At 48.7% G+C, this 22,103-nt stretch overlaps 10 protein-coding genes and 3 non-coding genes; 5 read left to right on the forward strand and 8 right to left on the reverse strand.

Moving 5' to 3' along the window:
- Positions 1-9: 9 nt before the first annotated feature.
- Positions 10-2,316, reverse strand: FFUJ_12493 (related to C2H2 transcription factor; the record flags this gene model as incomplete). XM_023582106.1 has 5 exons in its annotated part: positions 10-410; positions 465-760; positions 810-916; positions 963-1,225; positions 1,275-2,316. 5 exons carry the CDS (start codon positions 2,314-2,316, stop codon positions 10-12), a joined length of 2,109 nt encoding a protein of 702 aa, XP_023434688.1.
- Positions 2,317-2,738: 422 nt separating this feature from the next.
- Positions 2,739-4,474, forward strand: FFUJ_12494 (related to O-methylsterigmatocystin oxidoreductase; the record flags this gene model as incomplete). XM_023582107.1 has 4 exons in its annotated part: positions 2,739-2,867; positions 2,914-3,129; positions 3,191-3,214; positions 3,266-4,474. The coding sequence occupies 4 exons, from the start codon at positions 2,739-2,741 to the stop codon at positions 4,472-4,474; spliced, it is 1,578 nt and encodes a 525-aa protein (XP_023434689.1).
- Positions 4,475-4,632: 158 nt separating this feature from the next.
- Positions 4,633-6,477, reverse strand: FFUJ_12495 (related to triacylglycerol lipase II precursor; the record flags this gene model as incomplete). XM_023582108.1 has 5 exons in its annotated part: positions 4,633-4,713; positions 4,767-5,707; positions 5,760-5,994; positions 6,053-6,215; positions 6,269-6,477. 5 exons carry the CDS (start codon positions 6,475-6,477, stop codon positions 4,633-4,635), a joined length of 1,629 nt encoding a protein of 542 aa, XP_023434690.1.
- A 1,367-nt stretch (positions 6,478-7,844) lies between these two features.
- FFUJ_12496 (related to integral membrane protein PTH11) lies at positions 7,845-9,262 on the forward strand (the record flags this gene model as incomplete). XM_023582109.1 has 8 exons in its annotated part: positions 7,845-7,868; positions 7,925-8,143; positions 8,196-8,412; positions 8,463-8,513; positions 8,566-8,589; positions 8,638-8,745; positions 8,792-8,890; positions 8,940-9,262. The coding sequence occupies 8 exons, from the start codon at positions 7,845-7,847 to the stop codon at positions 9,260-9,262; spliced, it is 1,065 nt and encodes a 354-aa protein (XP_023434691.1).
- Positions 9,263-9,317: 55 nt separating this feature from the next.
- Positions 9,318-10,963, reverse strand: FFUJ_12497 (related to tannase precursor; the record flags this gene model as incomplete). XM_023582110.1 has 3 exons in its annotated part: positions 9,318-10,165; positions 10,216-10,363; positions 10,412-10,963. 3 exons carry the CDS (start codon positions 10,961-10,963, stop codon positions 9,318-9,320), a joined length of 1,548 nt encoding a protein of 515 aa, XP_023434692.1.
- Positions 10,964-11,761: 798 nt separating this feature from the next.
- FFUJ_12498 (related to methyltransferase) lies at positions 11,762-12,745 on the reverse strand (the record flags this gene model as incomplete). Its single annotated transcript, XM_023582111.1, has 1 exon — positions 11,762-12,745. The coding sequence occupies one exon, from the start codon at positions 12,743-12,745 to the stop codon at positions 11,762-11,764; it is 984 nt and encodes a 327-aa protein (XP_023434693.1).
- A 369-nt stretch (positions 12,746-13,114) lies between these two features.
- Positions 13,115-13,213, forward strand: tRNA. The gene has a single exon. It is a non-coding gene (tRNA).
- A 560-nt stretch (positions 13,214-13,773) lies between these two features.
- Positions 13,774-15,170, reverse strand: FFUJ_12499 (uncharacterized protein; the record flags this gene model as incomplete). XM_023582112.1 has 3 exons in its annotated part: positions 13,774-14,250; positions 14,307-14,849; positions 14,910-15,170. The coding sequence occupies 3 exons, from the start codon at positions 15,168-15,170 to the stop codon at positions 13,774-13,776; spliced, it is 1,281 nt and encodes a 426-aa protein (XP_023434694.1).
- A 661-nt stretch (positions 15,171-15,831) lies between these two features.
- On the reverse strand, positions 15,832-15,905 carry tRNA. Its single transcript has one exon. It is a non-coding gene (tRNA).
- Positions 15,906-16,350: 445 nt separating this feature from the next.
- tRNA lies at positions 16,351-16,444 on the reverse strand. Its single transcript has one exon. It is a non-coding gene (tRNA).
- A 504-nt stretch (positions 16,445-16,948) lies between these two features.
- Positions 16,949-17,398, reverse strand: FFUJ_12500 (uncharacterized protein; the record flags this gene model as incomplete). The annotated part of the gene is made up of 1 exon (XM_023582113.1): positions 16,949-17,398. The coding sequence occupies one exon, from the start codon at positions 17,396-17,398 to the stop codon at positions 16,949-16,951; it is 450 nt and encodes a 149-aa protein (XP_023434695.1).
- An 877-nt stretch (positions 17,399-18,275) lies between these two features.
- Positions 18,276-18,476, forward strand: FFUJ_12501 (uncharacterized protein; the record flags this gene model as incomplete). The annotated part of the gene is made up of 1 exon (XM_023582114.1): positions 18,276-18,476. One exon carries the CDS (start codon positions 18,276-18,278, stop codon positions 18,474-18,476), a length of 201 nt encoding a protein of 66 aa, XP_023434696.1.
- Positions 18,477-19,159: 683 nt separating this feature from the next.
- Positions 19,160-22,024, forward strand: FFUJ_12502 (related to beta transducin-like protein; the record flags this gene model as incomplete). Its single annotated transcript, XM_023582115.1, has 1 exon — positions 19,160-22,024. The coding sequence occupies one exon, from the start codon at positions 19,160-19,162 to the stop codon at positions 22,022-22,024; it is 2,865 nt and encodes a 954-aa protein (XP_023434697.1).
- Positions 22,025-22,103: the final 79 nt, after the last annotated feature.

Genomic DNA, 22,103 nt, shown 5'->3' on the forward strand with positions numbered 1-22,103 from the left:
ACAGCCTGTCTAGTGAATATGTACATTCTGGAACCCTGTGATCAAGTCATTCACTTGAAGCATACTCGTCTGATCATATCTCGTAAGAATCGGTTCGTGTGCTGAGCCGCTCACATCAGGCACCGTAGACTCAGGGCTACCCAATGAATCACTTGACGTTGAAAGGCGATCGACGAGCAGTTTCCCCAGGAGCCAATATTCTGGAGAATGACGCATGAAGCCTACTCTCCTCCAGAGATTCTCCGTTGCCACGTTTTGTCTGTCCACCATGACATGCGGCGGTGAGAATGAGAATTCATCTGAGTACGTTTCCCAAGCTGATTTCCAATTGTCGAGAGCGTTGCGAACTGCCTGCAGTTGATCATGGCCACCAAAGGAATTTTGGTGCTGGAATATCAGTGCATGGAAGGCTATAATCTGTATTAGAGCGGGAGGGTAGTCGGGGTTTGCCGTGGTAGTCTTACCTGATACAACCGCGAAGAGGTTGAGGGGGCCAAGGTCAGCAAACAGTCGTCGCATGTCATTCGAGAAAGGCTTTCCACAGAATCTCTCGACAACCTCACGAAATGTTATGTTTTTCATCAATGTGGATCTCAAGTGCCAGTTTTGTAGTTCTCGAGCGCATTCTGTTGATGTGCCGGCTTGGAATGCTGCTTCAGGAAATGCCATGTGCATGCTCATTTCTTTAATAACCATCCTGGGGGGTAGATTATTGAAGATTACAAATGCATGATCGAGAAGATATATCCAAAGAAATATGCTTGCGTAGATGTTAGTTATCGGTCAATATGTATACGGATCCTCTTTACCGAATAAGTTGCTCTCGTGCAGCAAAGTCTCTCCAATCAAATCTGCCATATAGGCACATGGAGTAATCTGGGTGCCTAGCAGACATAATACCGAAGTCTCTTGCCATCTAAACACTGATTAGTTGATGAACTAGGAGAGACGAGGTATCTTACAGATATTACAGTACTGAACCGGTATCGACGGATCCGTCGTTTGTTAGCTTCTGTTCCCTCCCAGCCCTGGTAGAGGCAGACCATATATGCTGCCTGCAGAGCTTGGATCTTCGAGATATTTTGAACCGGGTTCAGCAACGGGGTGTCCTGGTTATTTAGAGGATCATTGCAAAAGTCGTCATCCGTAAAGACAATTTCCTCGACACAATTGAACCAGATCTTGGCTTGTTCATTATCAGTCTTGCTTGGCGATACGCTTGCACCTATTAACGTCAGGATCTACCCATTACCAATGGCTTTACTTTCAAGTACCTATCAATGCCATGCAGGCTACAAGGATCGACTTCGAGGTCGCCGGGTCAAAAGTAGGGCGGTGCACAAAGTTGACGTTTGGGTGCCATATATGCCAGAACAGTGCAAGATATTTCCGTAAGTTATGCGGAGAAAAGAATCGGATGCAGGTTTGTTCTAGAACAGTCGACCATTCCAGCTCAACGACACTGTTTCGAGGTTTGACGGTAACGACTTGTTTGATATCTAGAAGTATTTGGTGAGTTTGGATGATGAGAGGGTCCTGGAGATCTAATGGTTGCATGTGGGGATGATCCATCGATGAGCTATTGAGGTGTACAACCTCGTCTGGTTCAGTGGTTTGTATAACATAACCCTCCCCTGATCGGTGAATTGCTTCAACTTCCATTCGCTGTTCAAATGTTCCGCAGTCGAATGAGTCCACCAGCCCAGACTTTCTTGTGAAGTTGTCGAGAAAGTGAAAGGTGTAGTTGTCTAGGTGCGTTTGGGGACTGGTGGGCATTATCTGAAAATGACCAGCGGCGAGGTTAATAAAGTCCAACCAGTCTTGATTGCTATCTGATCCTTGGAGCATATCAGTCACTGAAGTACAGTTGCCAAGATAATCGAATAGCGCGTCATCTCCAAATACCACCGTCGGTAGGCTGGCTTCTTCAGCATATTGCTTGTCATCATGGCCTACAGGCAAGTTGCTTTCTGTTGCTAGGCCATTACTGAAGGAGTAAATGCATTGGGCCGACTTCCGACGGCAATGTTCGCATGGCTGACCAGTGCTACAGGCCTTCTTCTGCTGAACACAGAGGTCGCATGCTCTTCGGCTACTTGACGATACCTCCCCGGCCCTGACTTTGGTCTGACAAGCTAGAGCATGTCGCTTGAGAACATCAGCCCGTTGATATGATTGGCCACAAAAGCTACATCTGTGAGGTCGGAGGCTACTGTGGGATGCAGCGTGGCGCTGGAGGTGTTCTCGCCGCTTGTACGTCTTGTTACAGCGGGAGCATGTAAAACCGGTCTCTGACGATGATGCGTTGTCAGACATTGTCGGATGTCGATGTGGGTGGACTGTGACGAAGGAAGAATGCAGCTTTGATGGAATAAAGATGATGCAACTCCACATTACGGTCTCGTTCCCGGCTTAGGTTCTCAGATCGCGGGGAAGTGGGGCAGTGCTCCGTGGAGGAAACGGGACTAGTCGGAGTCTTTGTGGGAGACGAATGAGAGCTCAGAAGTTGGTCAATCACTACTTTGCACAGTCACGAGCCAATGCGATCAGCACCATGGTTATGGGGACATCTCCCCAGACTGGATATTGTGGCGTCTATGGCCATCCCACATCGCTCCAAGACAGGACAAGACATGAGGCGCTTGATTGTGAGCCGCGTCTTCTATAAAGGCCGGTACATGTAAATGATTACAATTTACGAGACCATAGAATTCAACTTTCACTCGTATCTCTCAATCATGCTGACCGTGCAATTATTCTGGGTCGCTCTCGCTGCGATCTTCGTACATCTTCTGTTCACTGGCAGAAGACCCAAGAATTATCCACCCGGACCTCCTACACTGCCCATCCTTGGAAACATTCACTTGGTCAGTATCGCTCAGAGAATCCGAACACACTAACTGATAGTATCAGATGCCCACGAAGGATGCCCATTTGCAATTCCGTAAGTGGGCAGACGAGTATGGGCCTGTTTATAGTCTCATTCTGGGCACCAAGCCGTTCATTGTCTTGTCAAGCGCCCAAGCGGTCAAGGATCTGCTCGATAAGAAAAGTGCGCTCTACTCTGACCGACAAGAAATGTACGTAGGGCAGGTTCTTGGTAGCGGTGGTCTCCGACTTCTTATGATGGTTCGTCATTCTCGATCTAACCTTTGCCTACAATGACGCTAACAGTAATGTCTGTCCTCAGGGATATGGACCAACGTGGAGATCAGTAAGTCATCCATTGGAATAGCTACGATGATCCTGCTAACACAGTTTTAAGTTCCGCAAACTGGTACATTCGCTACTCAACGTCACCACAGCCAAGAGCTACGTACCCTACCAAGACCTCGAGAACAAGCAAATGCTATACGAGATGGTTGTTCAGCCTGATCATTTCCTCCAGAGCATTCGGCGATACTCCAACGCACTCACGACAACCATGGTATTTGGCTGGCGCTCGCCTATCTACCGAGACCCTAAGCTCATGCAGCTATTTGACGGCTTTGCTGAGTTTGCCGAGATCAATCAGACAGGCATCGCTGCCCTCCTTGACTCTTTTCCCGTACTTAGAAAGCTGCCCGACTTTCTCCTGCCTGTGCAGAAGAAAGCCAAGGAGCTCCATAGAAAGGAGAAGGATCTCTACCTGAGCCATTGGCTTAAGGCGAAGCAAGACATCGCTGATGGCTCTATCAAGCCATGCTTCTGTGTTGGATTGGCGGAGGCGCAGGAGAAGGAGAAGTTTGATGATGCGCAAGCTGCTTACATCTCTGGAACTCTCCTTGAAGCGGGATCAGACACAACGTCCAGCACCCTGTATGCCTTTGTACAAGCCATGCTCCTCTATCCTGATATCCAGCGGAAAGCTCAGGACGAAATTGACAAAGTAGTTGGTGAGCGCATACCAACTATGGAGGACGAGCAGAGCCTTCAGTATGTCCGCGCATGCATGAAAGAGACACTGCGATGGATGCCGACAACTATCCTCGGGGCTGTCCCTCATGCTGTTACGCAAGACGATACCTACAACGGGTATCTCATCCCCAAGGGGGCAGGCGTTCTCAATAACGTCTGGGGTATTCACATGGATCCTGAACGTCATCCTAACCCTCGCCAGTTCAACCCTGACAGGTACCGAGATGACTTCCAGAGCTTGGCGGACGCCGCAGCCAATCCAGATGCGTCGAAACGAGATCAGTTCACCTTTGGTGCCGGTCGCCGTATTTGCCCTGGAATTCACGTTGCGGAACGAAGCTTATTTCTAGGCATTTCACGGATCCTATGGGCATTCAACATCAGTCCTACTGTCGATAAGAATGGTAAGCCTGTGTTGCCAGATCCGGATAAGCTGACGCAAGGCTTTGTGTGCATGCCTGAGGAATTTCCAGCTAGAATCATTCCAAGGTCTGAGGAAAAGAAGGTACAGGTTATCGAGAGTTGGAAGAAGGCTGAGAAAGATGTTCTTGATCCTGAAACAAAGCAGTGGCGTTAGAGAATGATCTCAATTAATAATTATCTATCTATCTATCTATCAATTTTTCATAGTTGACTAAAGTCAATCATCAAGAATGGTACTGCAGCATTGCTTCATCATGTGTCCCGACACTATTCATATCTCGGAGGCAGATCGTAATCTATATGCATAAACACTTAGGCGGAGCCCAACAGCTCCTCGACAAGACCAGCGACGGACTGGACGACGGGGTACTTGGGGAAGTTAGGCTTGTAGACCTAGGATATGTTAGGATCGAGTCTTTCAGGACTAATATGGTATGAGAACTTACAGCCTGACAGACAGCGTTGAACTCGCTGCGGGGGGCCTTGCCACGGGCAAGCTCATCACCGGGGACTCCAAGCTTGACAACCTCCTCGGCCTTGTCAACGGTGTCCCAGCCGGGACCAGCAGCGGGGTTCTTGATCCACTTAACAAACCAGTTGTGGATAGAATCGGCAAGGGCCTGCTGAGCCTTGGTGACACCCTGAAGAGCGGCGAAGCACTCGTTACCACCGTGGAAGAAAGGAACCTCGGTGCCGTGGGTAGGAGCAGTGTTGGGGGGTCCAACAACGTTGTCGTACTTGCCGAAGAAGCGGTAGACCCAGGTCTTCTGCTGCTCACTTCGCATGTCGAGGAGGTAGTCAACGGGACAGTTGAAGCGAGCATCACCGTACTGGATGCCGCTGCGGAGAGACTCGGTGGCGTAGTCGTTGGGGTTGTAGGCCTGGATCAGAGACTCATCGGGGATATGAGCGCTATCAGCATCGAAGGTGTTGATCCAAGAACTGAAGTTGCTGTTCTCAGCACCGTAGACGAGGCTGAAGATGGTGCCCTCTCCATTGGAGGTACCAGTCAGCATGGGGACATGGGAAGGATAGTTTCCGGCAGCGAAACGGGCAGAGTAGTCAGAGAAGCGGGTGATATCGTCAATGACGGGAGTGAACCAAGTGTTGAAGGTGGAGTTAAAGTTCTTGGTCTGGAAGTCAAGGATGTCCTTGCTGCGGAGACAGTCGAGCTGTCCGTTACCACCCTTGGGGCAGCCAACTTCCTCGGCCACGGCGTTAAGAGCCTCATCGACGGGAGCGTAAGCGGGGCCGGACATGGCGTTGGCGCTCATCTCGACGGCACCCTTGAGGAAGGTGTTGGGGTTGTTCCATAGGTAGTGATCGACCTGGACACCACCCGAAGAGTGACCACCGAAGACGATATGGTCAGGGTTACCACCAAAGGCTGCATAAACGTTAGTCAAGTTTTACATGTGATCGATAAGCGTGAAACATACCCTTGATGTTCTTGTGGACCCAGTCAAGAGCCTTCTCAACATCCAGAATGCTAAAGTTCTGTGTCTCATCAGGGTTGGCGGTCTTGAGCTCGGAAGAGTGAGGAGAAGCAAAGATGCTCTCACGGGTGTTGAAGTTGACGTAAACAACTCCATTGCGAGCAAAGTTTGTGCCCTGGATTTGGGGGTTGCTGCTGGAGCCAGTGACCATAGCACCACCATACATATAGACGAAGACCTAGTGGGTGTCAGTTTATGTCTCGGAATAATATGCGGACAGGTAGGGTAGGGCTGACAGGCATGTTCTTGCCCTTGGATGGGGCCCAGATGTTAAGGTTCAGACAATCCTCATCTTGGCGAGTAAAGGCATCGTTTGAGATGGCTTGAGGACATGTCGCACCATATGACGTAGCCTGGAACTTGGAACGAGACTTGGGGAGGTCCTGAGGAGCCTTCCATCTACACCAGTGTCAGCTCATCAAAATGTGAAACAGGCAATTTAGATGACCTACCTGTTCTGGCCACCAGTGGACGCAGCAAAAGGAACACCAAGATAAACAGCGTTACAGTGCTTGTCACGGAAACCTTGAATGTCACCCTGAGGGAGAGCAGCGTGCGGAATTGGAGGACAGGGAGGTTGAGGCGGCTTCGCAGTCACAGGGACAAGACACGTGGCGGCCAGGATTAAACCTGTCGTTGTGAACATGCTGCTGAGGCCCATGATGAGGAATGTGATGTGACGGGACGGAAAGAGGTGAAGATCGACTGAGACACGAGAAAAGCTTGAAGAATGAGTGGACAGAAGTTCCCGCAGCTTTTGGTTTTATTCACCAGAAGATGCTTGCTATAATTCGATTCGCCTATATCACAGACGAAGAATTTCCGAGGGGCGGACGCTTAGCTACAAAGAGACGCCTGAGTGGTCTCGGCAGTGGAACCAGGGCCCTCTAGCGATGGGGCCTCTAACTGTATTCAGTAGGACACAGCCGGAACATGCACTATAATAGAGTTTCGCGGAACGTGCACCGGTCGATTTTGTCATGCATGATCCGAGTCATGGATCCAGAATGCCTGTAAAATTTCGAGTTGGGAACGGAAAAAAAGACGTCGGGGAGTAAAAAAGGGGTTCACGGGAAGAGCGGGAGGCTGGTGAGACTATTGAAAAGAAACGCCGGATATACTGCGTAGGGTCGAGGTTGAGCGGCTTCACGGCCAACTCTGTTAGTTGCAAGCCTCTGCCGTTGATAGCATCACATTGGACATTTCACGCTGATCTTTTGATGCCAGATGGATCCGAGGCTCAGTGTATGATCCCACATCGCTTATCCATCAGTGCAAAATGACAGAATTTGTGGATTGAGATCCCTTGATGGTTGAGCCTGTTCTCCAGGATAGGAACTGATCGGCCAAGCTGCCCCCGGTCAATCGCTGCATGGCCAGTTCGCCGACCGAGCTTGATAATCAGCAAGCACAGATCTCTCGCATCGGATTGGAACCCTTACGACGATCCTCCGAGGCACATCCCGAGGCAGAAGGTTACGGGAATCCCCTCTCGGCGCCGACAAACACGTCCCTTGCATATCACATCGACCAATCCAAACACACGGACGTCAGCCCCAACGCCTTTGCTGCTAATTCCGCTCAATGTCACTTGAGTCATGATATTAGCAAAAACAAGACACTAATGAACAGCACCTTACGAGATGTAGCCACAGCCAATATTTGTGCGGAGTGTCCACCTTGTTGTTCCGAGGTTTTTCTTTCCGCGCCACTAGCTCAGGTGCACAAGTCCATCATGACTGGATATCACCGCGTAAAATCCACATTTGGTGCGCATTTGACTTCGGAGCTAGAGACAAGTCTGTCGCCGACTCTCCACAGAAGTAACGGCTTCTGGAATCTCACTGTGACAATCTCTTACACAATGAGCTGATACCAAGGACCGAGTCCACGGGTCCTGTTGATCAGGGGGGCCTTGGGTTTTGGTGGTTCCGGATCCTTCGGTAAGAAATAAGTCTTGCTGCATTCCCACCTTGCCTTGCATTCTGTGCTGGGTTGTTTTGCAGATCAGATCAGATCAACGTCGCAATGGCTGAGGGTCTGGGACAAGTTGTAAGTTTATACTTTGGACGAGGGCATGATGATGTTTTTTGCTGATAATATTTTAGATTTCGTGGTACATTTGTACCGTCATTGCGTGCATCTTTCTGATTTTGAGAATATGGGTTCGTGTGCGCAAGCTTGGACTGTTGGCGATCGACGATGGACTCATTATCCTGGCGGCGTGTTGTTTGATCGGTGATTTGATCATTCAACAGCATATGTGGAATTTAGGAATGGCGGACATGGCGAATGCTTCTCGCGATGACTTTATCCAGATCATGAAGGTGAGTTGATGTCTCTTGATCGCACGAGTAACATTTGCTAACAGCCAACAAGATGATTGTTCCTGGGTCGATTCTTTACGTCACCTCGTTATGGGCCATCAAGATTGCTCTGGTTCTCTTCTACAAACGACTTGCTGCGCCCGGCACAAAACTGCAGATTATTTACAACGTCACTCTTGGTCTCTTGGTGATTTTCTGGGCTACCATCTTCTTCCATATCATTTTCCAATGCTTCCCACATGACAAGAGATGGTCGCAAGATCCAAACTGTTTGTCATCTCTTTCTCAATTGACACTACATATGCTGACGATTTTACAGATCAGTGCGACCCGAAGGAGGCAGAGAAGAACTATTGGTTAACCGTCATCCGTATGTTATCCCATCCTTGGAGTCTCTATGCGCATCGCTAATCATCAAACAGTCAACATCGGTACCGATGTCATCAGTATGTTGAAACGATACGAGCTCAAGTTCCCCGACTAACATATCGCAGCCATCAGTCTTCCCATAACCATGGTCATGAAGCTTCAGATGAAGACCAAGCAGAAGATCGGTGTCGCAGCCATCTTCGCCCTCGGTTTCTTAGTCGTCATCGCAAGCAGTGCGTCCTCCAACCTGGCTACCACAAGCTCTGCTAACATCTCCAGTCATTCGAGCCTACTACTCCAAGAAGAACGAAACCATGTTGACATGCACCGTCTCCATGATCGAAACAGCCGTCGCCATTATCGCAACATGTCTCCCACGTACGTCCCGTCTTCTCCAAAATCTCCATCCCACTAACAAACCGTCCAGCTCTGCGGACACTCTTCCTCGGCCAAATGTCTTCCGCCCGATCAGGCTCCAACTACGGACGCTACGAGCTCTCCTCCACCGGCCAGCCACGATCCCGACGAACGAACCAAAGCCGAATCGTCACAAACGTCATGGGCGGTACACAAAAGCTCGACAACGATTCACAGGACGAACTGTTCAAGGAGTCTGCGCATTCAGTGGCCGGACGAAGTACGGCCAGTGATAAAACTCCTGGTATCACTGTTAACACTACCATTCATATGCATCACAGTAACGAGGAGGAGGCAAGACGATCGCAGGCTAGGCTTGATAGCTTCGCGTAGATTCTTTTATGTGTTGGATATATATAATTTGTAATAATTTATGGAAGCGATGGGTTTACTTGCAAGTAAAAGAGGATGCGACGTCTGGGTTGCCGCCCTTGTAGGTCAGCCGCTTCGGATAAGCGCACAGCTCAACAGCCCGCCGCTTTTCCGTGCCAACAGTTTCCGCATGCAGAGTCTCGGGTGCTTTTGCATGTTCAACCCACTTGACAAGAGCGTCAAAGGCACTTCCAGGATACCATCCATCACCACCTTTACAGTGCCCGACACCGGGTGCTTCAAAGAATCTGTAGTAATCCGTTGCGCTGGAATCTTGTTCAAGAACGCGCTTATAGTAATCTACCGATCCTTTGTGTGGGATGAGTTGATCTGCTGTTCCGTGCCACGAGATCAACTTTCCTCCTGATTTCTTGAAGTCTGTCAGATCCGGGTCCGATGTGCCCATGACTGAGGCAAACCGGTTGACGGATTGCCGGAACAGCTTGCTGTACTCTTCGTGGGACAGTTTATCCAGGCTAGCCGACTGGTCTTGAAGGAGGAAAGTGGTGAGCCAGTCTTGAGCAATGGCGAAGGGACTTGAGGTGCAGTCCTTGAGAGATGTGCATGTTGTGTTGGCAAGACCACTCAAGTCCGCACCACGATCAAGACCATACCAGAGAAACTTGCCGTCTTCTGTCTCTGGTCCGCGCCATGTCAAGCGAGCGACCTCAGCACCCTTCTTGGAAATCTTGATTGTGCCGGAGGGGTTGGTACATCCTACAGATTTACCAACGACAGACTTGGGATCAAACTTGCAGAGATCTGGGTTCGAGATGACGCCATCTTTGACTCCATCAAGTTGGTCACACGCATCGATGGCAGCCTTGGTAATAGCGTTGAGCTCGCAGATAGGGGGGTAATAGTCTATACAAGATTAGCTTGGTTTTCTTATGTTTGAGCCAGTGTATTCTTACCGAGTTTGTGCATAACAACTTGCGGCCAGTACTCCGACGTTACGAACTTATCCCAGTTGAAAGCAGAAGCAGTAGCAAGAACGCCATTATACTGAGTCGGATATCTCTGCGCCATCATATGGCCTTGTCGTCCACCTGTAGAACATCCCTAGAAGTCATCAGTGAAGTTCATCTCCCAAGAGCATGAGGCACTTACGTTCCAGTACGAGTACCTTGGTTTCTTTCCATAATAAGCCGCTGTCACAGCTTTTCCCAACGTCGCTGCGTCGTCCAGAGAGACAGCTGCAAAGTTCTGCAAGGCAGGCCAGTTGAGGTTTCCAGTGCTATGCAATGCCCAGTCCAACTCCTGTCTATTAGCTAAGAGGTGGCCACCATCTGTAGTGGCAGCGGCATATCCGTTGGAGGCAGGTTGTGCAAGGTCGGGAATGTCCCCCGTTGACCAACCGCCGCCGCCTACACCAACAAATCGCCCGTTCCAGCCTGACACTGGCAGTGCTACGTATGTGTTGATGGTGTCATTCCAGCCCGGGTGCATGTACTGGACCGTGACTTGACACACGGGAAATGGATCAGTTGAGTTGTTGGGCCATTCGTTGGTGGGGAACGACGGCAGCTCGGCGTTGGTGAGATTGGTGCTGATGGACAGAATCTTGGCATTGGCGAGCTCTACGGAGCGGAATGTATGGTCTGTGCAAGTGGGCTTCCCAAGCGCGCTTTGAAAGCCCTGAAACATGAAAGCAAACGACATGGCGGAAAGGTTTGAGGAGAGCATAGTCACAAAATGCCTCTCAGGCTTAGCGTAGTGGGGGTAGGTCAGAGAACGAGATGTCAATTGGCAACCGCAAACAAACAGTCAACTATGTAAGAGAAATCATTGTATTTCCTCTGATATATAATACTCCATCAGTGGCATAAAGCCCGAAGTGATCATCGTTAGCAAAGCCATGCATTTACTCCTCTCCTCACTAGGAGACCGACTCATTGGACAAGCTATCTACTCCGAGGAATACACAAGACTAGCTAAGATCAGCATAGAAAATCCCCAGAATCGGCCGGACGGTAACTGCTCACGGGAACGAATATCCTGTCCCTTGATACGCAAAAGAGACCTATTTTCGACGTATCCCCGGATAATGTAGCATGGGCATATTCCCGGTAGGATCGCAAAGTTCCATCGGTCAAGGGCTTAACCTTGTTGCGGTAAAGTTACCCCATGTTCCCATTTCAATACCGCGGAGACTAGTCGATATTTGGACTACCCCACGATTCGGGGGTCTGAAGAAGACTCCGTCCAAGTAGCAAAACCGGGGTATTCTACCATCGAGAAGTGATAGTTGTTGCTTGTGAATGGGCGGAAAAGCGCTGTTGCTGACTCGATTTTCAATGACTCGTGAAACATTCAAGGTTTACATATACCGAGCCCACAAGCAGTCCTGGGATTTCGCGGAGGAGCCTGCCCAGTGCATCTGGAAGTAAAACCAAGTGAATGATTTTTCTGGAAGTTTGTTCTTTATAGATTTCATATAGCATGAAATTATGATACATCTTATTCCTTTGGCTTCTGGCCAGTGACTATTAAGCAATCGAACATCGGATGCACAGATTTAGCGCGCGATGCCTCTCTGACTCGCGCATTGAAGAGCTCAACCTCCTCGCGCGACCATCCCAGGACATCAGTAAACAGAACGGCCGTAAATGCAGCTACACCCTCTCTCATGTTGACTCCCATCAAAGTTCCAATTTCCTTGAGTCGTTCATCTTTAGGCCATGGTCCGATTGGAAGCTTGAATCGCTCCTCTTTGACACTAGCGAAGCCAGCTTCCTTAGCCCATTCTTGGAAAGACGGCGCAGGATCCATGGTTCTTCCAATCTTATCGCAGGCTAGTTTGAGACAGTCCATCATCTGGACCAACGCGTTGTCGGGCTTGAGCGAGTCATCCTCGGAATAGAGCGTATTGGCTGTTTCTTGAAGCTCGATCCAACCGCCCGGCTTCAAGTTAGCGTATGCTTGTCGCAGTAGTCTAGGCCAGTCCTTGATTGATCCGGCCATGTATCTGCAGTGGATGTAATCATATGGGATTGGCTCAACCCATTCCGCTTCAACGTCGTCGACGATGAACTTGACATTTGGAGGAACCCAGTCTGGTTGTATCGGGCTAAGGTCATTCCCAACCACTGTCGCAGAAGGATGCTCATCTCCAAACTGGATCGCCCAGATTCCTGTTCCTGTCCCTATATCAAGAACATTCAGTCCCTCCGGTTCTATGGGAGCCAGAAACAATCGATCCTTTACAGTTCGGCAAAAAACGTGGTGAATCATGTCAAGGCGATCCTGCTCCTGGTCGTCGTTGGGAAAACTGTACTGTCCTGCGCGATCACTATGGTATCGCCGACCATGTTTCCATTTGTACTTGAGCACGCTGCTAGCAATGGATGTAGTTGCTCCCACGGAGTCAGCGCTGAAGACAGACTCAGAATCGGTGGTGTTTTCGTCGACCTGGACTTCAGGCGTTGTTGGGTTATCTGACATCTTGGCTGCTGGCAACTAGGGAAACCAAGGTACGTGGATGCTTTTATCCGTATTATCGATGATAGAAATTGTATTGCGAGTCTGTAATATGATGGTCGCATAACGTAGAGGTGCCACGCAAGCGCAGCCGAGGCATGGAAAAAACAACTCATCCAGTAAGAGCATATGCAGTTCTGGAGATGAATGCAACCCCAGACATATTGTAATAACGAGGTTGCTGATCATCACGAGATCAAGACTTTGATATGTATGTCTGATGAAAGCCCCATCAAAAGGCCGTTTCTGGAAGGTGGATAAAATAACAACCCATGTCTACTGTGTCTTCTGATAGAGCCTTGTTGCAGGCTGGAGCCTCATCGATAAGATAAGACAACGTGGCCGAGTGGTTAAGGCGATGCCCTGCTATCTCTTCCGAGACATCATAGGCATTGTGTTCGCACGCGTAGGTTCGAATCCTGCCGTTGTCGATGTTCTTTTTGTATCTAAAAGACTCGTTTTCGTTTTGTTTTCGTTTTGTTGATCAGTTTGTGTCTGATTTTATGTGCTGAGCATTTTACCGCATTGGGCGGGGCACTGGTGATATTCCCGCCATGAAACACTTGGTTAGGTCTAAGCACGAGACAATGGCACGTGGCAGGTTCAATGCGTCTCTAATTTCTTATATACTGCTAGCATGGCATGAGAGACAATGGCAAAAACGATCAAAACCTACTGGACTGCTCGCGGTCCAGGTGAATGATGAGTTTTGTGATGGGCAATGGTCTCAACTTCCAGCTTTTCTGTCGCAGTATTTTCAGGTAGCTAAGTTCATGAGACTGCACTTTCTGAGGAATATTGCTTGCCTCAATATCGATAGCATAAATCCCAGATCGCCACACCATTCAACGTGCCCGCTACACTGGCTCCACTGGGTACTCATTCCTCACCCATCTTAATGTCCCTATGGCCGGAACCACCAGTACCTCCAGCTCTGTCAGCTTCCCTCCACCAAGGCTCGCCAGTTCCAAAGGTACTATGTCATCCATGACTTATAGAACATCAGAACCGGTTTTACTGTGAGTCAATCCTTCCAGCTGCGCAGCCAACTTCTTGGCCTGTTGGGCACATTTCTCTGTCTCTCGTTTCGCCAAACCAACCATCTCATCAACATTCTTGAGGTCTTGCTTCTTTTTATTCAAGAGCTCAGTAGTCTTTTTGGAGTCATCTCTAAATATTTTCAAAGACTTGTCGCAGCGTTCGAGGGCCATGTTCCAGCCATCAACATTTTCAGAGGCTCGGCGCTGGATGATTCGGAGGATAGAGCCTCGGATAGTAGCGCTGTCCTGGATATCCTGTCGGATCCTGGTCAAATCATTCTGTGCGGTGTTGAGTTCTTGTTGAAGCAGTTGTCGCGAGGAGTTCAATGATTTCAGTCGTTTTTCATTCTCGTTCTGCTGGGCATTGATGCAGTCGGCCTCGTTTCGAATGGCGATAGTCTTGCTGTTCAACCGTGAGATGTGGGCGTTCTATAGCAAAACATCAGTCAATAATGTGCTTGATGGTAATGAAGACGCAGTTTTACCTCATCATCCGTGATGTCCTTTTTTCTTACATCTTGGTGGCCCGCCCCACGCGTAGCACTGGGCGTCGAAATAGCCTTAGATGATTTCTTTTGTCGCTTTGGCGCAGGGACGTTACCAGCTGTGACTTCACTCGCAGCTTTTCTCTTTTTACGCCCACTTGCATCCCCTGTTGGCCGGCCCTCGGTTAGCCCATTACCGAGTGGTTCAGGTGAGGGAGATTTGGTCAGGTCAATGAAGGGCGGGGTTGCAATATCGCGATCATCGTTCTGGTAGACTCTGGGTCGAGGTGGCGGACTTGGTGAGGGCGCGACGACGATTTTATCGTGTACCAGAGTAGCATCACTACTCTTGGCTCTATCCCCGTCTCTGTTGCGCAGAAGGCTGGCGCTAAGCTTTTGGGAATTGTTTGCTCGGCTTTCTTGCTCTTCATAGAGTACAGACTTTCGGCTAGGTTCGTTTCGACTTTCTTTTTCGGTCGTTTTCCTTTGTTTCTTGTTGGAAAGAGTCTGTTTGGATAGGGCCTCTTTCTTCTCTCCAATCCACTAGATTGTCGATGTGATATCTCGGCCCTTGAGTTTGGAGTACGCGCCTCCCTTCTCGACAATAGATTCCAAATGTTTCATGACAAGCGTGAGCGAAATCTTAGGTGAGGACTGGGCAAGCTTGATAGCCTGGTGCAACTTTTGAAGCAAGTATACAGTCCAATGGGGAGACAGACGTTCCTCGTCGAAGAGTTCCCATGGCCACTTGCCACAGGCTTTGCGGATGCGTTGGAAGTAAGTCTGAACGGAAGCACCACCGATTTTGTTGAATGGAGCTGGAACTGCGGTCTCGCTCTCTGCGGCAACAGTTGAAGGCGACATGGTCATGACTGCATGAGTTATGAGGAGAAGCGGGAGAAAGTGAAAGATTTTCGATGATAAAAAGGAAAAGGCAGATGGTTTTGAGTGAACGTGAAGTGATAAGACACGTGATTCTTCAGGATGTGAGTGGCCGCGCAAGTTAAACAAGAGAGGCTATGCTTTGCGATGTCGCATTTGTGTTGTTGTTTCGAGGTAGCGCGGAGTTGAGGCACTGATTCGTTTCTTATAAGGTTGTGGGGCGATGTACAAAAGTGGCTGCGCGTTTATCTTATCGCACTTTATCTTAACGCATCTCTTTGTTGATAAGGTAGTTTTCTACCCTAAACTTTACAAGTTCTGCTTTCTAAAGCAAGCCTTTTACGAGGGATTTGAGATATTGATAACTCTTGGAATATGTTATAGTGATTCTGGTAAGTATGAGGATTTGTTCTTCTCTGACACCTATGTGAGCAACCTTGTAGTGCTCCCGTCGAGCCAAAAGATTGTATTCTTCATTGAGATATGAAACACAGTTAAGTCATAAGAGCAATATTGTAATATCGAGAGGGACACCAAATATGTTTTGCCTCCTTGCAGCCTTGAGCCAGTCTAGGGAACTACAGCCAATTGATAAAATAGTAGCCACCTTATGTGAATTCTTCGTCGATATGAGCAAAAATATGGTTCCGCCCGGGATCGAACCGGGGACCTTCTCGGTGTTAACGAGATGCCATAACCAACTAGACCACGGAACCAAGCCTTATAATTGGGTGACAGACCTTCTGGCAACGGGATCCTTGATTCCGAGCAGAACGAGGAAGACTTGCAAGACTGGAGAAGATTTCAAACAGTGTTACTCAAACTCACATGTATAAATCCATTACACGGCTCATTGGCTTTCAGAAGGACATTTCAATACAAATTAGGTCATTAATGTCCAGCATGTATTCCTGCGGTTTTGTAATGTGATGTTCGCTGCTTGCACATATTGGGAGGATTAGCAGGTGAGCTGAGAATTGGCCAATGGCATGTTCTCGATTAGGTACATCAGCCCCACTATTCGCTCTCTTATCATCGCGTCAAAAAATGAGTCTCCCGTGACAATGACATGGAATCTTCGGACCGCACCCAGCCTGGACGTACCACAAAAGAATACCGAATAATATATGGTCAAAAAGATGAACCAGAGGGCAATGGGATTGCTCCCGCCAGGGCTTGAACCTGAGACCTTCGCATTACCGACACTCGGGTTAAAGTATTAGTACGACGCTCTAACCAACTGAGCTACGGAAGCCGTCTGATTCGATGACTCCGCTGTCGAGGCAACGGCCTCATGTTGGAAAGGGTCTCGAGATGGGGAACCAGGAGATGTGGTTGAGCGCATGGAGCACGGATCATCAGGCCATATCGACTTGGAGCAGATATTCATGGGGTACAGAGACATCAAGGTTACCGGCTGTTTGGCAGCTCCATATTACGAGACGCCATTGGCAATGACAGAATGAGAGAGTAGACAAGGGCTGCTGCGAGAGCCTATATATCCACAGCATAGAAGCTTGGTGAAACACTAGACCTGTATCTGATCTGCCGATCTGCCTCTAACGGCAACAAGTCCCGGACAAAGTCAACTTGATGGCCTCTTCACGCGATATGCAATAGCACGTACGCCAGATTCAATTTCCAATTCACCTTTTCACAGACTTGCGATAATCAAGACAGTCGTTACATTCTTATCAATCTCTTGTAGCAAAAACACTAGCATTATGACTTGTCACTACCTCACAGCTAGCCTCCATCCTTTACAGATCGACCCCTGGATTCTCATCCTCTTTCTTATCCAGTCCAATAATAGTGTAATTCTGACTCCAGTATTCGAGCCAAAGACCATCTTGCTTCTCATCCGTGAATACAGCCTGGAAAGAAAACACTTTCTTGGTAGCGACTTTGTCGGCAAATGGTTCAAGCATCGACTTGGAGTTGTGAAATCGGAACTTGTACTTGTGGTCAGACAGATAGATGTCATCGACAAAGTGACTGATATCAGAGCTGAGCTTATTCAGACGATCAGGTTCACAATACCAAGTGAAGTCGAACTTGCGTGAGAGGTTGTCGGGAATGTCGCCCTCCCATGTGATGGTAATCTCTTTGCTGACATCGATGGGCTCGGAGGGGTTGGGGCCAGTGAACTTGAAGGCATGAGCTGCGGGGAGAACAGCTAGAAGGGTGGTGAAGAAAGTCTTGGTTTGCATTGCGAAACTGTGTCTAGTGAATGGACTTGCGAGAAGTCAAGGTGAAAAGGCTGATATTGATGCTTTATGTCTCGCAAATGATGCTTAAATTGATGCCTGACGCCTCGTCACGGATTACGCAAGTGATGGGCGAGTATTTGTTAGCTTTTGCCCAGTGGCACGATATGAGTCTCGGCTATTGCCATTTGCAGATGGTGGCTGTAGGATTCGGATGCTGGTATCTAAATGTCAAAGCTCAATTCCATGTACTTTGCTGTTCATAGCGCTCCCCATTAAGAAAATGTCGAACAATGACATATCCTATGGCGTGTAGTAGACTTATACATGCTGGTATGCCCTGAGAACGAACGTCTTGGACCACTTGCCCTGTGTCGGTCCATTGATGATTGTACAGGTTTGTTGGCTCAATTCCCAATGCGATGCCACTAAGACTCAAGGCTGTGCATGGCTGTGCACAGATGCATAATATTATTGGCTACACTAACAGCTTGTTTTCCAGCTGCCCTCATTCGGAGCAGGGTTTCTTCCTTTTCAGTGGCATTTTCAACTATACATCTCCGAAGTCGAGACTTTGCTGTGGTCTTGGCGCGGCATGCCACGGATACCACCTTTGAGCTTAATCTTATTTGTCCTTGCGTAGAGCGGACCAATCACAACGTGTCAGCGTCGAATGCATTATGTGTTGGGTTTAAATTACCCCGACCGGGTGCATAACGGTGGGCGCGATGTTCGACCGGCTTTCTACAATAAATAGAACGCTGACTGCCGATAGAAAGACAGCAATTTTTACGACTCTTTAATTATAAAAATTGCGACGCACTCTTTGATACTTATCATCTCAAAATCTACACCTTAGACTTCGGTCAGAAACACCAACATGAACAAGGCCAAACAATCTGCCGATCCGGAAGAGACACCCGACATTGTGCCCAACTACCCTCTTACCGGTAAAGCAGCCGAGGAGGACTATCAGAAACAACTCGCCCTCCTCGAGCAGCAGAATAAAATAAGACTCGAGCAAGCTCAAGGAGGGAAATCCTCCAACTCGTCAACACAAAACACCGATCGTCGCACCTAGGCATGGGCTCCTTTGCCCGCAACGGATGATGCGGTATCACTGTGCTGGGAAGGAGAAGACCCAGGAACAGTCCCTAACTTGTACGGATTGAAGAGCATCAGGGATCGATCGTGGCGTATTCACCATTATGATCATTTGCATGCACCATACTAGCAATGGAATATTGTAATAAACGATAGTCTTGGGACAGGGACATGACAAGTTAAAATGCAAATTGATGTCTTTGATATTTTCTCCATCTGGTGACATAACTGTGATGTTTATGGTATAGTGATTGGCCAGACAAAGACAAAAAATCTGCCTTGCCAATATTGGTGTATTGGTCGTGGTAATCATTGGCCAAGTGTCATGCAGCTGGCTGCACTTCGCGGCTTCACAGCCACAACACAACGCTGGGCTGAAAATATTGAGTCAACCATTTTGGAACGCCGCAACCAATTTTCAAGCCCCTCTCTGCTCAGTAGTCTCTCCTAGTAACCAATTCCAGGCGACCTGCTTTTCCAAATTGCAAAACTTTGTGCGATCATTCTATATACCTCCTGCATTACAACTTCTTAAGCCTATTGCAGCCCCTTCAAGCTGACTATCAGCGCCTGTTTACCCCGCTCGATATCACGCGACTAAAACACACTTGATCTCTTGGTAAATGAGAATTCGGGCTTTGGCGCTCGGAACCTACTAAAATGCGGCTCATAAACGTTGAGAACCTAAAGCTGGAAACCTTCATCGGCGGCCATATCCCACCGTATGCTATCCTGTCGCACCGATGGGGAAATGACAATGAGGAGGTATCCTTCAAGGATATGACGAGAGGCACTGCAAACAAGGTTGGAATGACAAAAGTGAAAGGCTGCTGTCGACAGGCCAAGAAAGACAACCTCAAATATGCTTGGATCGACACCTGCTGCATTGACAAGGAGAGTTCCAAGGAGCTAGACGAGGCTATCAATTCCATGTTTCAGTGGTATCGAAGAGCCGCCATATGTTACACATACATGGCTGATGTTCCTCATGAACAGGATATCTGGGAATCGACATCCAGATTCTCCACAAGCTCATGGTTCACGAGAGGGTGGACGTTACAGGAGCTCCTTGCTCCTGCAGAAATACACTTCTTCGATGAGACTTGGAGCCTTATTGGTACGAAGGAAGAACTGGCGAGTGAAATTGAGGATATCACGGGGATCTCCCGCAAATTTCTGCTCGGCTGGGTCGACTTTCATCAGGCGAGTGTTGCACAGCGTATGTCCTGGGCGTCAAAGAGGACGACGAAGAGGGATGAAGATATCGCTTACTGTCTCTTGGGAATCTTCAACGTTACTATGCCCATGATTTATGGGGAGGGCCGGAAAGCCTTTGAGAGGTTACAGCTTAAGATCATGGAACAGACAACCGACGATTCAATTCTAGCATGGGGAGTAAAGGTCCAAGGTATGGAGTTTGAATCTCAGACTGGTCCGAGAGAAGATAATACGTCCGCCGGAATCTTTGCAACGTCCCCAATGGACTTCGCCAAATGTGGCCGTATCGTCCCAAAGGCGCTCGACCCTACTTGTATCACGACATTCGCTGTTTCCGGAGGATACATCCGCACTTCGCTCAAGTTACAGAGTACAAAAAGCGGAGTAGCATATGGCCAACTCAACTGTGGCCTCGAAAACACGACAGAAGGCAACATAGCTATCCCGCTGCGCTGCACAACGCCTTCATTTTCGACAGTCAGGGAGTATATCCGACCGATTGGATATGGTCCTATTCTTCTCTCCGGGGTACGGGGCGACTGTCACGAAGTCCATGAAGTCCGCATCCGCGTGGATCGCCAGGCTCGACCAGCAGAAATGACAGGGAAACCAATCTGGCTTCATATAGATGGCCATCAGAAGCTTAAATTACATCTCGCGGAAGTTTGGCCACCACTTGAGTGGGACCGGGGCCGTGCTTTGGTCATGAACTTGCACGATTCAAATCAGACTGTCAAACAGAGATACCTCGCCCGCTTTACTACCAAAGCAAAGAAAAGCCGTGATATTATTGTCGTATTGGATTTCAACCTCCATGCGCAGTATTCTCGTGCGACCTGCTTTGCAATAGCAGCGCCTGAAAAGCCAGACCTGGCTAAGATAGCCAGAGGTCTGGAGTACATGCAATCCCAGCACTTGCGTGATAATGTCATATACAATGGAAATGACATTATAGAGGTCTCTGTGCAAAGCGAAGATATCTCGCAAGGATCAATCTTCCTACTGAGACTAGCCAGGAGTATCTGGGGGCCAGTACCTAATGAAGACATGTCCCAGCGTATCCTCAAGGCGATCGAAATGGACATGTTGATTTCATCCCTTCGCGAAGGTGACTATATAGAAGAAACCATTGACAACGCGATTGAAGAGCAGACTGCGGCTATCAGCGAACTCATGTCGTTGAAAGGCGAACTGGACAAGGTAGTGGAAAAGGAGAGACAACTCGCAGTGGAGAGAGGAGGGATCGAAGCCAAAATCAAGTTGATGGAGGTGAAAATGAGCGAATATGATACGATAATATCAGAAAAGAAAGACAGGCTGGTTGAGCTGGAAGAAAAGTCAGGAAAGATTATTCTAAATATCGAGAAAATCGATGGGGTCAAGGATCCAATAAGTTGGGCCGAAACTATGATACAGAGCCAATTGGACAAGCAAAAAGCAGCCCAAAACACAGATACCCCGGTTTCTACGGGCCCAAGCAACGTTCGAACGACAAGTCTGGTTAATGGCCAGCAAAGCATGGGTGGCTTCATTCCCCTACTCTGGGCTGCCGCCAACGGAAAAAACGCGATTTTGCAACTTCTCATTGGAAAAGGTGCAGACTTGGAAGTGAGAAACCCGGATAACTCATACACGGCTCTTATGTATGCAGCAGTGTACGGACGGGTCTCCGCCGCAAAGTACTTACTCGATAGCGGCGCGATGTTAGAAGCCCAAGACAAGTATACATACACCCCCTTGGCGATGGCAGCTTCGGTAGGGCACGAAGCGATAGCGTCGCTGCTTCTTGAGAAGGGGGCCGATATTGAAGCACGAACTTCCGATGGGAGTACGCCCCTCTCCATTGCAGCTAGAAAAGGAAAGGATGGCGTTGTCAAAGTGCTACTGGAAAAAGGAGCTAATGTAGAGGCGGAGAACCAAGCTGGAGACTCGCCCCTGTTACGAGCCTGTAACTATGGTCATATGGATGTGATCCAGCAGCTGATCGATGCAGGAGCCGATATTCACACAAAGACTTACGATGGGAGTACGCCACTTTCAGCTGCTGCTAGAAAAGGGAGGGAGGGTCTTGTCAAGCTACTGCTGGAGAAAGGGGCCGATATAGACGTCAAGGATCATAATGGAGACACGCCATTATCACGAGCATGTCTCTATGACCACATGGGTATCGTAAAGATGCTGATTGATCAGGGAGCGACCGTTGGTGGGAGGAACAAGCAAGGCAATACGCCTCTGAAACTGGCAGAGCAGAACGCAAAAAGTGGGATTGTCAAATTGCTCCGGAAACATCTGGCGACGAAAGGGTGATGAGGTGCGCGAATCAGGGCAGGTATTATTATAGTAATCGAACATTAAATATTAATTTCTGAGTGAGAGACCTTTTACA

This window comes from Fusarium fujikuroi, chromosome FFUJ_chr08 (genome assembly GCF_900079805.1).
Source record: "Fusarium fujikuroi IMI 58289 draft genome, chromosome FFUJ_chr08".
Classification (NCBI taxonomy): Eukaryota; Fungi; Ascomycota; class Sordariomycetes; order Hypocreales; family Nectriaceae; genus Fusarium; species Fusarium fujikuroi.